A 14,911-nucleotide genomic window follows, 5' to 3' on the forward strand; every position below is an offset into this window, starting at 1 on the left:
ACCAAAATTACTAAAAAAATTTTTTTTGAATAATTATGTATCTATTAAAGAAATTGAATTCCTGGTTAAAAACCTTTCCAACAAAAAACAAAACAAAAACATTCCAGGCCCAGATGGCTTCACTTGTGAATTCATATATTAATCATATAAAAAATAAATTACATCAATTCTATAGAAACTCAGAAAATCGAAGAGAAAATACTTCCCAATTCACTCAAAGAGACCATTAATATCCTGATTGCAAAACCAGACAAAGACATTACAAGAAAAGAAAAGTACAGACCAATATCCTTCGTGAACAGAGATGCAAAAATCCTTAACAAAATTTCAGCAAATCAAAGCCAGCAATACATGACAATATTAACACAACACGACCAAGTGGACGCTGGCTTAACATTCAAAAATCAATCAACAAGATTCACCATATTAACAGATGAAAACAAAAAAAGCATAAGATCATTTGAATATCCATCCCTGATAAAAATTCTCAGCCAACTAGGAACAAAAGGGAAGTTTCTCAACCTGATGAAGGATGGCTAACATTGTACTTACCGGTAAAAAACTGAAGGTTTTCCCTCTAAGATAAGGAATAAGACAAGGATGTTTGCTCTCACAACTTCTATTCAACATCGTACTGGAGGTTCTGGCCAGTACAATAAGGTAAGAAGCAGAAATAAAAGGTATCCAGGGGCTTCCCTGGTGGCGCAGTGGTTGAGAGTCCGCCTGCCAATGCAGGGGACACGGGTTCGTGCCCCAGTCCGGGAAGATCCCACATGCTGCAGGAGCGGCTGGGCCCGTGAACCATGGCCGCTGAGCCTGAGCGTCTGGAGCCTGTGCCCCGCAACAGGAGAGGCCACAACAGTGAGAGGCCCGCGTACCGCAAAAAGATCACTGCCTGGGCTTCAAGTCACTCTGTACCTATCTAATTTTTGTTTTTCTCTCCAAATTTCTTGACCTCCCCACTCACTCCTCACCCTAATGAAACCCAGTTTTTTCTGCATTTGTCATTCTATGGAAAGTCTCCTCATTAAGGTCCACTGAGTGTCAAATGCTCTCCATATTTTTCAGGGCTCCTCTCACTGGACTTCTTAGCTGCACGCAATATTCCTGATCACTCTCTCCTTGAAACCCTCTTCTCTCTTGGTTTCCTTGACCCTTACTCTCCTAACTTCCCTCATGTCACCTATCTGTCTCCTTCATGTTTTCCTCACATGGTTTTCTACGTCTACTGCTGGATTTGCTCTCAGTCAACTGCTCTCTTCTCTTTATGCTACATAACCTGCCTTAAGCCTATTTCTACCACATCTGTTCTTACGGCCACAACTACCATCAACCATACATTTCTATATGAGCTCTCGCCACAGAGTTAAAGATTTTTATATCTAAATGCCTGATGGAAATCCCTACCTAGATGTTCAAGAGCCGCTAAAACTCCACTCATTACCATCTCTTATTAAAGCAGCTTCTCTTCCAGTATTTTCTCTTCATTGTGTATACCACCACCACCAACCAACACGATCTAGAAATCTAGAGCCACACTTAAATTCTCCTTCCTCCTCACTTTCTATATCTAATCAATCAGTAAGTTTCAGTGATTCGACTCCTTAAATATTACTTCATCTGGCCTCTTTTCTCACATCTGCAACTGTTGCTCTGGCACAGAAGCCATCACCTCTGACTTGGATCACCCTGACACCCTTCAAACTCACCTTTCTATACTTACTGCTGTCAAAAATCTCATCTTCCTAAAATGCAAATTTGTCCACACTCTATTGTCTACACTCTTCCAAGAGTTCCATAAGCGCATATAAGTTTTATAAGGTCACATGGTACCTACGCGGCTCTTAAGATCTAGCTCCAGCCTATTTACCAATTTCTGACCAATCTTTGACTCAAGGTTCATATATTAGGCAACATCAAACTGCTTTTAATTATACACACACACAAACACCATGCTGTTTCTTGCCTCCATATTTCTGCCTATACTATTCTTTCCTTCTGGGGGAAAAAAAAAAAAAAACCTCACTTTTTCTAGGCAGGCTACTTTCTCTTCATCCTTTAAGAAGACAGTGTTACCTTTCGTCATTTAGTTGCCTTAAAATTTATTTAGTGCCTATTAAGTGCCAGATGCTGGGGCCATGAGGTGAATAAGACAAACATGGCCCCTGCCCTCATGGAGCACAGAGTCTACCTGAAGAAAGAGAAGACAAGCAATAAATGAAAAATAATAACAATTAGAAATACTGGCAAGTGCTATGGAAGCAAAAGAACAGGGTACCCTATTTTAGAGTAAGTGATATTTAGGTTGAAACTTAAAGGACAAGAATGAACCAGCTAGAAGAAGAATGGGCATAACGGCATTCCAGGCAAAAGGAAAGGCAAATGTACATCTCTGAGCTGGAAGAGTAATGTCACGTTTGAAGAAGTGAGAGAAGGCCAGCAGGCATATGAAGAGGAAGCACGCCACAAAATGAAATCAAAGAGGCAGGCCGGGTCACTGGTTCTTACGGGCCACGGTAAGGAGATTGGATTTTATTCTAAAAGCACTGCAAAAATCACGAAGTGTTTAAGCAGGGGACTGCCACGATCTAGTTTATGTTTCAGAAGACTGCTCTGGGCTGCTTATAAAGAGAATGGATTGCAGACTGGAAGACCAGCTAAAAGATTATTGAAATAGTCAAGGCAAGAAATGATTGGTGGTTTGAAATAAGGAGATGTCAGTAAGTATTATTAAAAATTAGAAAATTCAAGAAAAATTTTTATAGAATCAGTAAGAAATAGATCCAATCTTGGGGGAGAGAGAGGAGAAAAGATTTTAAGTGACTCCCATATTTCTGGCTTGAGCTGTGGGGAGGAGCTGGATAGATACAAGAATCAATATTGCAGCTTTAAATGTGTTAAATTTGCAATGCTGTGAGACATCGAAGGTAGGCTGACATGTAAGTCTGGAGCTAGAAAAAAGATCTGGGTTGAAGGCATAAGGTGTAGATAATTTTTTTAAAACTTTTTATTTTGAAATAATTTCTGACTTCCAAAAAGTTGTTAAATAATATGCAGAGTTCCTGTATACCCATCACCCAATGTTAACATTTTGTGTAATCAGAGTAGAATTATAGAAGCAGGAAACTAACATTGATATGATATTAGTTAATAATAAATAACAAGTTGTATTTAGCTGTCATGTCTCCTTAGTCCCCTCCATCCTAAAACAGTTCCTTACTTTTCCTGCTTTGCCCCATGATCTTGCCAGTACTGGCCAGTTATTTTGTAGAATATTCCTTAAATTGAACTTGTCTGATGTCTGTTCATGATTACATTGAGGTTATGTGTCTTGGTATTCTTCTCAATGCAAATTAACAGGAGGTACTGAATGTCTCATTATCAGTGACATTAACTTTGATCACTCAGTTAAGATGGTACCTATCAGACATCTTATAGGGTTATTCTTTGAGACTATGCATATATGCTGTTTGTCATTACACTTATGCTCACTTACTTGGCATCTCTAGATGATTCGTCCCTGCACTAATTATTATTGTAGTGTTTGCTAATAGTGATGTTTCTATTTCCATCACTTGTCCTATATTCATCAATAAGGAAAAGCAGTCCTTTCTCTCCCATGTATTTACTTAATTGTTACATCAGCATTGGCTCATGGATATTTATTTTATTCTACAGGTTTTAATCCATTATTATCATTATTTATTTTGATGATCAAATTGTCCCAGATTTGGTTATTTGGAGCTCTTTCAAGTTGACTTCAATATCCTTTCCACATGCCCTCATTATTTTTTGAGCAATTCCTTACTGATTCCATAGATGCTCTGGGCTCATCTTGTATTTTTCTTTGCCCAAACCCGGAAACTAGTCACTGCTAAAAAGACAAAACAAAACAAAAAAAACCCCCTCCACGTTCTTTTTATTGGAGCAGTTCTAATACTGTAGCCATTGGCCACATTTAGCTATTTAAATTATAATTAATTAAAATTTAAAATTTAGCTCTTTAGTTGCACTAGTCATATTTCAAGTTTTCAATAAGCCACACAAAGCTCGTGGCCACCATATTGGACAGTTAAGACATAAACATTTTCATCATCACAGAAAGATCTAGTGCATAGTGCTGACTAGAGAATGGTATTTAGAAATCAAGATATGGGTGCTAAGTATGCTCATTGCTACTGGGATGACACTGTTTGCAGGCCTTCTCAGTGAACACTCAGAGCTAGTGTATACACACACACACACACCCATATCTATTAGACAATCTTTGAGAAGTCTGCATTCAAAGGAGACCAGAGAAATGGGGATGGTAGCTGGGAGAGGGGGCTGGAGATGAGGTCTGGGAAGGCATGTCTTTTAGAATGGAAGATCCTAGAACATGTTTACATGCTGGTGAGAACAATCTAAAAGAGCAAGTAAAGCTGATGAAACAGAAGAAGGGATAGCTAAAGGAGCAAAGTCCTTTGTAGGGGAAAGAGAAAGAATCCAGAGTTCAGATGGAAGAATTCACACCCAACAAGAAAAGGAGCACCTCATCGACTAAAACATAAGGACAAAAAGATGGAGGCCAATACAGGTTTGCAGATTTGGATTCAGGAAGATGTGACCAATTTGCAGTCTGTAGTGATGCAGAATCTCATAGGTGTATTAGAGAAGCACAGTAAAACTCCGTGATAGTTGTAAGTATCCATGTGAGGTTTGTGATCATGAATTTAAAGTAAAATTAGTCTTTCTGTGTGATTTTCTCCAGCAATATTCAGGTGCAGACTGAACAAAGAAGAAGTTGAGTTCATTCATATAAAAGGGATATAAATATAAAAGGAAGAGAAGATCAGGGGAGTTTAGGGAAACTGTAAGAAAATAACTATAGTGACAGATTATAGAAAAAGACCTAGAAGGAAGTAAAAATAGGAGCAGGTAAGAATGTGGTAGAGATTAGCAGATGGAGGTCTTACTCAAGTTCAGGAAATGCTACAGTGGGGAGTTTCCAGGTCTGGAGAATAATAGCAACTGCTGGGATATGAACCTTTCCACACACTACTCCCCAAAACTGTAGTTCAGCAAGGAGCACAAAGAGAACAATACATAAAACCATGCCTTGAGCATTACTGAAAAAACGAAAATACCACAAACTTCAAATACCTCTAAAGTTGAGAAATCAGCAATAAGTTCCACAAAACTACTACTGGAGTTCTGTTGCTGTATGGACAGTGAATATGGACAGTGGAGGCTTAAGTGAAAAAGAGAAGGAAGAAAAGAATGCAGATCAGCATATGTCCACATACAGACCTGTTTGTGAACATTTACAGCAGTTTTCTTTATAATAGCCTCAAATGGGAAACAATTCAAATATCCATCAACTGGTGAATGGGTAAACAAATTCCATACAAAGGAACACTATTTGTAAGTAAAAAGAAATGGACTGGTTTCCAGTTCTAGGACAAGATGGAGTACATGCATACCTCCTTCTTCTTCCCATTAAGCATTGCTAAAAACCCTAGATGTTAAACAAACATAAGAAAACTGAAAGGTGAAGAGAAGAAGGCAAGCCAATTAGAGATCTGGGGACCCAAGGAAATTGGAACCCAGCAGTGAATTCCCTGGGCTTTCTTACACTTTATATATCCCAGACTGAGGGCTAGAGAAGCTACCAACCCAGAAACACCCACCAATGGGAGCAGACAACAAAATGCCCTAAGAAAAGCCAGCTTTCTCTAGCCAAAGGACCAGGAACTGGGCAGCTTAGCAAGATAGAAACCATTTTTAGACAATAACCATCTACTCCAATCAAACACCATGAGAAACACTGTGGATCCACCCTCACCCCCCATCAACAAAGGCCAGCAGTTGAGGGGAGAGCCTAGACTTGTACCTCTGACAGGTTGTAATGAGCCCCTTCTTCCCATGGAGTCAGTAGGGACCACACGAGGAGCCTGGATTTCCATCACCAGCCAGCACCAACGAGGCACTCCTCTCCCTCCACGCCAGGGTGGTGTCAGAGAATGCTGAGTGGGAAGGCAAGACTTTCACCGCTTTCTAGGGGTAACAAACTCCCCCCGACCAGGGTGTCAGTGGAGGCCACGCGGAGCAGTAGTAAGGCACTCCTCCCTGTCCCACCAAAGTGGTAACAGGAAGGAATTAAGGGGAGCGTGAACTATGACTTTCGTTCAGCAGTAACAAGGAACACTTCTGACTCTTCCCCCAGGGTTATCGGGAGCGGTTCAGTCAGGAACCTAGACTTCTACCTCTACCTGACAGTAATGAAACTGGGACTCCTCTTCCCCCACCAGCAGAGGGTCAGAGGAGCCTGGCTCAAAGAGAAGATTTAAACAAGATCTAGAGTCTCATTATATAATACCCAAAATGTCCAGGATAGAACTGAAAACCATTCCACATATGAAAAACCAGACAATCTCCAACTTAAATGAGAAAAGACAACTGGCAGATGACAAGACTGAGGTAACATGGATGTTGGACTTATCTGACAAAAACGTGAAAGCAGCCACCATAAAAATGATTCCATGAGCAATTATGAACATGTTTGAAATAAATGAAAAAATAGAAAGTTTCAGCAAAAAAATAGTAAGTCTCACCAAGGAAATAAAGATATAAAGAAGAACCAAATGGAAATTTTAGGACTTAAAAATATAATAACCTGGGCTTCCCTGGTGGCGCAGTGGTTGAGAGTCCACCTGCCGATGCAGGGGAAACGGGTTCGTGCCCCGGTCTGGGAAGATCCCACATGCCACGGAGCGGCTGGGCCCGTGAGCCATGGCCGCTGGGCCTGTGCGTCCGGAGCCTGTGCTCCGCAACGGGAGAGGCCACAACAGTGAGAGGCCCACATACCGCAAAAAAAATAAAATAAAATAAAATAAATAAAAAATAAAAAATAAAAATAATTCAATAGTTGAGTTTAACAGTAGAATGGAGAGGACAGAGGAAAAAACCAGTGAGCTTTTAAAGACAGAACAACAGGGCCTCCCTGGTGGCGCAAGTGGTTAAGAGTCCGCCTGCCGATGCAGGGGATACGGGTTCGTGCCCCGGTCTGGGAGGATCCCATATGCCGCGGAGCGGCTGGGCCCGTGAGCCATGGCCGCTGGGCCTGCGCATCCGGAGCCTGTGCTCCGCAACGGGAGAGGCCACAACAGTGAGAGGCCCACATACCGCAAAAAGAAAAAAAAAAAAAAAAAAAAAAAAAAAAGACAGAACAACAGAAATAACCCAATATGAACAACGGAGGGAAAATAGACCAGAAAAAAGAAGGGCAGAGCCTCAGGGATGTGTGGGACAATAACAGATCTAACATTCATGCCACTGGAGTCTCAAAAGGGGAGGAGAGAAAGCTGGCAGGGCTGATAAATTTAACAAGAAATAATGGCTAAAAGTTTCCCAATATGGCAAAAGACATAAGCATATAGATTCAAGCTGAGCCAACATCAAACATGATAAACCCAAACAAATCTATAGTCAAACTAAAACACTTAGAAAACTAAAGACAAAGAAAAAAATCCTGAAAGCATCCAGAGAGAAACAGGAAAACCTGCATAGGAAAAACACTTTGAATGATAGTGGATTTCTCATCAAAAATCATGGAGGCTTGGGCTTCCCTGGTGGCGCAGTGGTTGAGAGTCCGCCTGCCAATGCAGGGGACATGGGTTCGTGCCCTGGTCCGGGAAGATCCCACATGCCGTGGAGCGGCTAGGCCCGTGAGCCATGGCCGCTGAGCCTGCGCGTCCGGAGCCTGTGCTCCGCAATGGGAGAGGCCACAACAGTGAGAGGCCTGCGTACCACACACACACACAAAAAAAACCATGGAGGCCAGAGGAAGTGGTACATTTTTCATGTGCTGAAAAAAAAAAAAAAAAAAAAGGACTATCAACCAAGAGTTCTATATCCAGTGAAAATATCCTTCAGGAATCAAGAAAAAAATCAAGACATTCTTAGATGAAGAAAAACTAAAAGAATGTGTCACCAGTAGACCTATCCTAAAAACAGTGGTAAGAGGAAATTCTCTACACATTAAGACAGTGATAAAAGAAGGGATCCTGAAATGACAGGAAGGGAAGAATATGGAAAGAGCAAAAATATGAGTAAATACAATAGACCTAGAATTCTCTTCTTTTCTAAACTGTGTTAATAACTGAAAGAAAAATTATAACACTTTGATGTGGTTTTCACTGCTGCACAGGAAATAATTAACACAATTATATTACAAATGGTGGAGGATTAAAAGGTAAGGTTTCTACATTTTATTCTAACCGCTAAAATGTCAACACCAGTAGACTATAAGTTACACACGTACAATGTAATACCTAAAGCAACCACTAAAAAAACTATACAAAGAGATACACTATAGATTAAAAAAACACTATAGATAAATCAAAATGTAATTCTAAACAATGTTCAAGTAACCCACAGGAAAAAGAAAACAGAGGGGACAGAAAACAAAAAATAAAATGGTGGACTTAAGCCTAACATATCCATAATTATATTATAAGTAAATGTATAAATTCACTAAATAAAAGACAGAAATTGGCAAAACAGATTTTAAAAAGTGACGCAACTGTATTCAATCTTTAAGAAACTTGTGCACAACTGGCTGGATCTGAGTGAAAAAAAGCCAATCTCAAAAAGTCACAAACTATTAAGAGTCCATTTACATAAGACTTTTGAAATGACAAAATTTTAGATACGGAGACAGATTAGAGGTTGCAAAAGATTAGGGATGGGGCTGGGGAAGGAGTGGGTGTGACTATAAAGGGGTAGCATGAGGGAAATATTTACAGTGATGAAATAGTTTTGTATCTTGATTGTGGTGGTGGTTACACAAATCTACACATGTGATAAAATGATACCCTGTCACTATACAATGTCAATTTTCCGGTTTTTATACTGTATTTATAGTTATGTAAGATGTAACCACTGAAGGAAACTAAGTGAAGAATCTCTGCACTTTGCAATTTCTTGCAAATCTAGGACTATCTCAAAATTAAAAAAAAAAAAATTAAACTGCCAGAGTTCAAATCCAGGCTCTACTCTCCCTGTACGAACCTGGGCTTATTTAACCCATCTGTGCATCGTTTTGTCATCTGTAAAACGAGGACAACAGTATCTACCAAGTTATGGCAAGAAACAAAGAAAATAATAACTAAAAAAGGATGAACTCCTGATACATAATGTGGATGAATCTCAAAAGCATGCTAAGTAAAAGACACAAGAGACTATATATTATATAGATCTGTTCATATGATATTTTGGAAAAGATGAAAACTATAAGGAGAGAAATCAGATCATGGTTGCCTAGAGCTGGATAAAAAGAGAGGGGACTGAACACATCTCTGAGTAATGCCTTTTGGTATAGTTCTGACTTTTGAAGTCATCCTGATAGTCTACATATTCAGTAAAGTAAAAGTAAACCAACAAGGATGGGGGAAAACAACATTAAACTAAATGCAAACCAAATCAATCTAATTAACTGTATTTCAAATGTACAGCATAACTGAACTGAGCAGGGCAGAGAGTAATCCAAATACTTTCACTATATACTCTCAGTCTAGGGGGAAAAATTGTAAACAAATCCTGTTTTTAGTAGGTAAATCCAAATTGAGGAACATGTGAAAAAACAACTGGCCTGTATTCTTCAAAAATCTCACTACCATGAAAGAAAAAGAATAGCTAAAAGTACAGGTTTAGGAGATTAGAGACATGACAACTGAATATAATACATAATCTTGAACTGTATCCTTTCTTGGAGAGAAAAAAAGTGTCTTAAAGGACATTATTGGAACAGTTGACAAAAGTGAAATATTGTAACTGTAGATTAAAGTATTGAAATATAAAAACTACAGATTATACTTTTATTGTAACAATGTTAAATTTCCTGAATTTGATAACTGTACTAAAGTACATTTAAATATTATATTTAAGAGAATATCCCTTTTCTTAGGAAATACACGCAGATATATTAAGGATCATAATATGTGCAACCTTCTTTAAAAGAGTTCAGAAAAAATTGAGTAATATTATATATAGTATTTTATGTATATATATAAGCATATAAATATCAATATGTATATTTATATATAGAGAGACTACCTCAAAGGATCTGGGGTGTTCATAATTAGGAGAATAAATTATAGTCTGGAGCAGAAGTAGGAGAGCAATATTGACCCTACTCCCTGGCTCTAAGGCATATGGGTATGGTAGAATACATAGCCTCAGACTGAGAAGGCAGTAGAGGAAACAGTACGTCAGGGGATATTCACGTATCAGTTAAGACAAAGAGGGAAAACATTCAGAAGTCAGGGATATCCCATTGTTTGTTGACAACACAGAGGAAAGGTTTGGGTGAGAGGGAAAAGGTGGAGGATTGGGCTGAAACAGATTTCCAGAACAGTTAGAAGATTAGAGTCGGGGTGATAAAAATAAGTTGAGAGAAAAGGGGAAAAAAGGAATTCAAAGTAGGTGAGAATCAATACTGGTAATCTCAAGGTACACATTTAGTTTTAGCCCCAAGGTCCCTAATGCTCTGCTGTGTTATATCTAGAGTTTCTAGAGGCCCTCTACTGGGAAGCTTTTCTGACTCGTTGCTGCTAGGTGGTTAGACACGTTTATCTGTGATCCTATATCTATCATGTAACACACATTACATAAATACTGGTTGAATGAATTAATGACTTATCATATGTAATCTGAGTAGACTAGATGTGAGAAAATAAAGTGGAAAACAAATTAATAAAGGAATGGCATAGCAGAGTTCATTTCTGAAAAAAAATTCTAAAGTATTTAAAATAAGGAGTTGGCTTAAAATTCAAAGAATACAAAATGGAGAATTATATCTAGTTGACTTTGGTAAAAGAAATATGCTTACTGTACAACAAGCTGCTGGCACACAGTTCCATTTTCTGTTATCAGTTCATTCAGTTTTAATTCAAGGTGAACTTTACCCTATAATGAAAAAAAATTACAAACTGAGAAGTCTATTTTACAGATAAAATATTAATTAAAGGTATGTACTTTTTCAAATGGTAGCCATATTTAGTTATTCACTAACTAAATACTAGTGATCCTTAGCACATGGCTTTGTCTCCATTAAATACTTGTTAAATGACTAATAACCAACAATGTAGATCAAAATCTGAAAAATAAGCAGTCAAATGCTTCTATCACACGTGGTATTAAATTTAAGAATTTTATGCCCAGTTCAACAAATATTTATCTCAATTATCATGAATCAAAAAGAAAGATAAAACTTATGTTTTAGGAAATTTTGAATTTAGCAAATTACAAGATGTAGAATGCTTTTTCCAGAGAAGATAATAAGTATAGAGACAGTATCATTAAAAGACAGAGAAATCATACAATTCTAAAACAATAAAACTAAGTTAAAGCTAGTAAGATTCAATTTGCCGACACTTACTTTTCTCAAATAATTAAGATGTATGGAATATCTACTACATTTTAGGAGGCACTGCGGGAGTGGGTAGGAATCCAAAGAAGTATAAAACAAAGTCACTGCTTATAAGAACTCGCAATCTAGTTGGGCAGACAATAAATAAAAGATAACAATATATGGCCAAGAGCACGATGAAAAAATGGGATACTGAAAATGAAAATAAAGGACTACTTTCTTAAACAGCCATTAATAAATGGATTTAAAAAAATTCAGTGGTATAAGTTTAAAGCAAACTATCAACTTCTCAAGAAACAAAGGCTTAGGAACAATATAATCTAGAGCTTGATATTTCTACCCTGCCACTGGTGATGAGCAATTCTAAACTGGTTATGAGCAATTCTGAACTGGTTAAGAATCAGTGTTGGATTACCTCCACCCAGCTGACAAGACAAACTGCCACACTGCCAAGTGGAGATTTCAGGGGTGTGATATCCAGGGACTACTGATATAAGTTATTTCATCAGAGATAGGAAAGTTTATTATCTAGTCACTGTTCCTCTTTGGAACAACCCCTTTCAGACATACACAGAAATCTAACCTGAATCAGCCTATTTTTAATGGGCATATTTTATACAAGAGTGAGTCTGAGGTCCACTAACTACAAATCTCAGGGTTAGATAGATGAGCAATAAACACTGATGGATCTCAACACAAAAGTCTGCATGAGAAAGCTAAGCTCTAAAAAACAAAGGTAATAGCTGTCATAAAATTAGCAGTTAGGTGGAATTGGAACTATATCTAGCCAACCTTCCACGAAAAATCTAGACACAAATATTTATAAAACCATACATAATTTATAAAATAGGTCTTTCATTAGTCCAGCATTTAATATTCACAACCCCTACTATTCAAGAGTGACCTCAAGAAGGTTCATGATATGTAGTAATTTATAATATTACTCAACCAGAATTTTGAATATTTGCTGTCACACCAGCATCTGTGTCACTTGACAAATGAGCGAGCCTAGCCAACTGCACCAACATTTACATCTCAAAGCAGTTGTACCATTTTAACATGTATGTATTTTATGGTAGAAACCGTATACTAACAAGGCACTCCCAACTGTTTCTCAGAAAATGTCTAGGATCTAATCTATTTTTAAAACAATATAAACTTAATATAGAGTAGGAAAAAAGTATAATAATTTCATTCACAATTAAAAATCACAGCACTGTATCAACTCAAGACTAGAAATCAGAAGGTATTTAATGGGGTTCTACCAGGAATCATTATCAGAGTCAGCCTACCTAATATGTTCATTACTCCCCCTGGCTGTTAAACAGAACATCCCGTTGGCATTAGTCAACAATAACGTAATTACATATTAACCTGGTCAAGAAAAGAGTGGGGAGAGAACAAGCAGACACAAGACACATACTATAAGGGTGGAACACTAAAATTAAAAAGCATTACGAGTTAAATTAAGGAAATTATAATTTCTAAACTATAAAACACTACCTCATTATATACTTTAACATGGAAATATATACATGATACTTAGTAGAAGGAACAAGTCACAAAAGAGGGTGTATAATACAATATTAATTTATAAAAATAAAACATACTATATATATTACTATATAAAATTACTACAAGGCTATCTACCAAAACATTGATAGAACTTATCTTTGGTTGGTAGGATTTCAAATTGTTTTATTTTGTTCATCTAGATTTTGTAAGTTTCTACTACCATTGTGTTTTGCTTTCTAATAAAGAAAAATGAACAAGAAGTTTTAAAAATTATTTGAAGCTACTTTTTAGTGTTAGAAACCCAAATTTGAAAACATTTAAGAAAAATTTAGTATTCCTTACTATGTTCACCTGACAGTTCAGTTTTACTTGCATTTGTCACCATTTTATAGATTTAGATTGTAGCAAAACAAGTTTATTTGTGGGGTAGGGAGGAGAGTTCAGCAAAACATTTCCTAGTTTCCCTTGAAGCCAGGGATAGTGGCTAAGGATAGCCATAAGATACAGTTCTGGCCAATGAGATATAAACAGAAGTTGCCGGTAGAGCATCCAAAGAAGCTTATTGAAAAGGACTCCCTAACTTCAGCAGTGGCTTGAGAGGCTGGAAAGCTTACTCAAAACTTTCCACAATCTCACACTGGGCATGATAAAAATGGGAGCCCAGGGCCCACCAAGATAGAGGGGCTCTCATAAACACCCAGGCTTTCTGTAGGAACCTTTGAAGGCCTATGCTTGAGTACAAAGGGTGAACAACATAGATCAGCCTTTACAAAGAGTAAAACTTAGCCTAGAATCAGCCAAATCCCTAACTGGATTAAAGTGATCGGCCTCCAGCCTAACCATATGCCAAAAGCTAAAGTAAATCTTTCCTGGAGGAAGAAAAAAATATCATCCAGAGTTTCAAGTTATCTCTAAAATAGTTCATATTTCAATGTCCAGCATTCCATCAAAAATTACAAAGCATGCCCTAAGACCACACACCAACCCACCCCCCACAAACACAAAAACCAAAAAATCAAAAACTGACAAAGAGCAGCAGATTCCCAGGAGACACAGATGTTGGAGTTAACAGACAGATTTTTCTTTTTTTGAAATAGAAAACAAAATGAAAAACTCAGCAAATACCTGTAAAGTATAAAATATGTCAAATGAAAAATTTAGAATTAAACAATAAAATAACCAAAATGAACATGTATTTAACAGATTAGCCACAGCTGAAAAGAGGATTGGTGAAATAGGAGATAGGTTAGTCAGAGAGGGAGGGAGTATAAGAGACATATGAGACATAGTAAAATGGTCTATTACTCATGTAACTGAAGTCCCAGAAGAGAGGAGAAAGAACGAACAGGGGAAAAAAAAAAGCTGAAGAGATAATTGCCTGGAATTTTCCTAAACTGAGGAAAGACATCAAGGCACAGTCATCAAGAGCCCCTAGGAACACCCAAGTAGGATAAAAAGAAAATCACACGTAGGTGCAGCATAGTAAAACTGATGAAAACAAAATATAAACAGAAAGATAAAAAGAAAAATAAATAAAGAAAGAGAAAATCGTAAGGCAACTAAAAAAAAACAGGGACATTACTTACAAAGAGGTAACTGTAAGATGCTGGCATGGAACTATATTTGGTGATAAACATGCAATGTGATTCGGTCCACAACAGCTTTCTTATTATCCAACCTCCTAGGGGAGGTTCAGTGACAAAGTAGTGACAAAATTTAAAAATAAATCAAATACTTAAAAGGTATTATTCTATATATATTTCATACCACTAATTATATTAGGTTGATATAAGCAATTATATCACATTAATCTGTATTAGGCAGCATATCTAGGAACTTATTACTGTCTGAAGGTTTATATTCTAACTTTATTTCAGTTATTGCTACAAAAATTTCACATAGAAAATTCTGTGATTATTTTAATTTTATAGTAATGTATAGTCTTGGTACCATTTAGAAGACATGTGAATTTCTGCATACAATTTG

The 14,911-nt window shown here is 37.3% G+C and overlaps 1 protein-coding gene across 3 annotated transcripts in view; it reads right to left on the reverse strand.

Annotated features, from left to right (window-relative positions):
* The window catches only part of RASA2 (RAS p21 protein activator 2), a 125,725-nt gene that overhangs the window by 61,185 nt on the left and 49,629 nt on the right, over window positions 1–14,911 (reverse strand). For all 3 annotated transcript variants that reach the window (XM_060099593.1, XM_060099591.1, XM_060099590.1), the window contains exon 5: window positions 10,871–10,947. In XM_060099593.1, coding sequence (XP_059955576.1) covers window positions 10,871–10,947 — 77 coding nt within the window. The remainder of the gene's footprint in view (window positions 1–10,870; window positions 10,948–14,911) is intronic.

The sequence above is a fragment of the Mesoplodon densirostris genome, chromosome 5 (genome assembly GCF_025265405.1).
Source record: "Mesoplodon densirostris isolate mMesDen1 chromosome 5, mMesDen1 primary haplotype, whole genome shotgun sequence".
NCBI classification, from domain to species: Eukaryota; Metazoa; Chordata; class Mammalia; order Artiodactyla; family Ziphiidae; genus Mesoplodon; species Mesoplodon densirostris.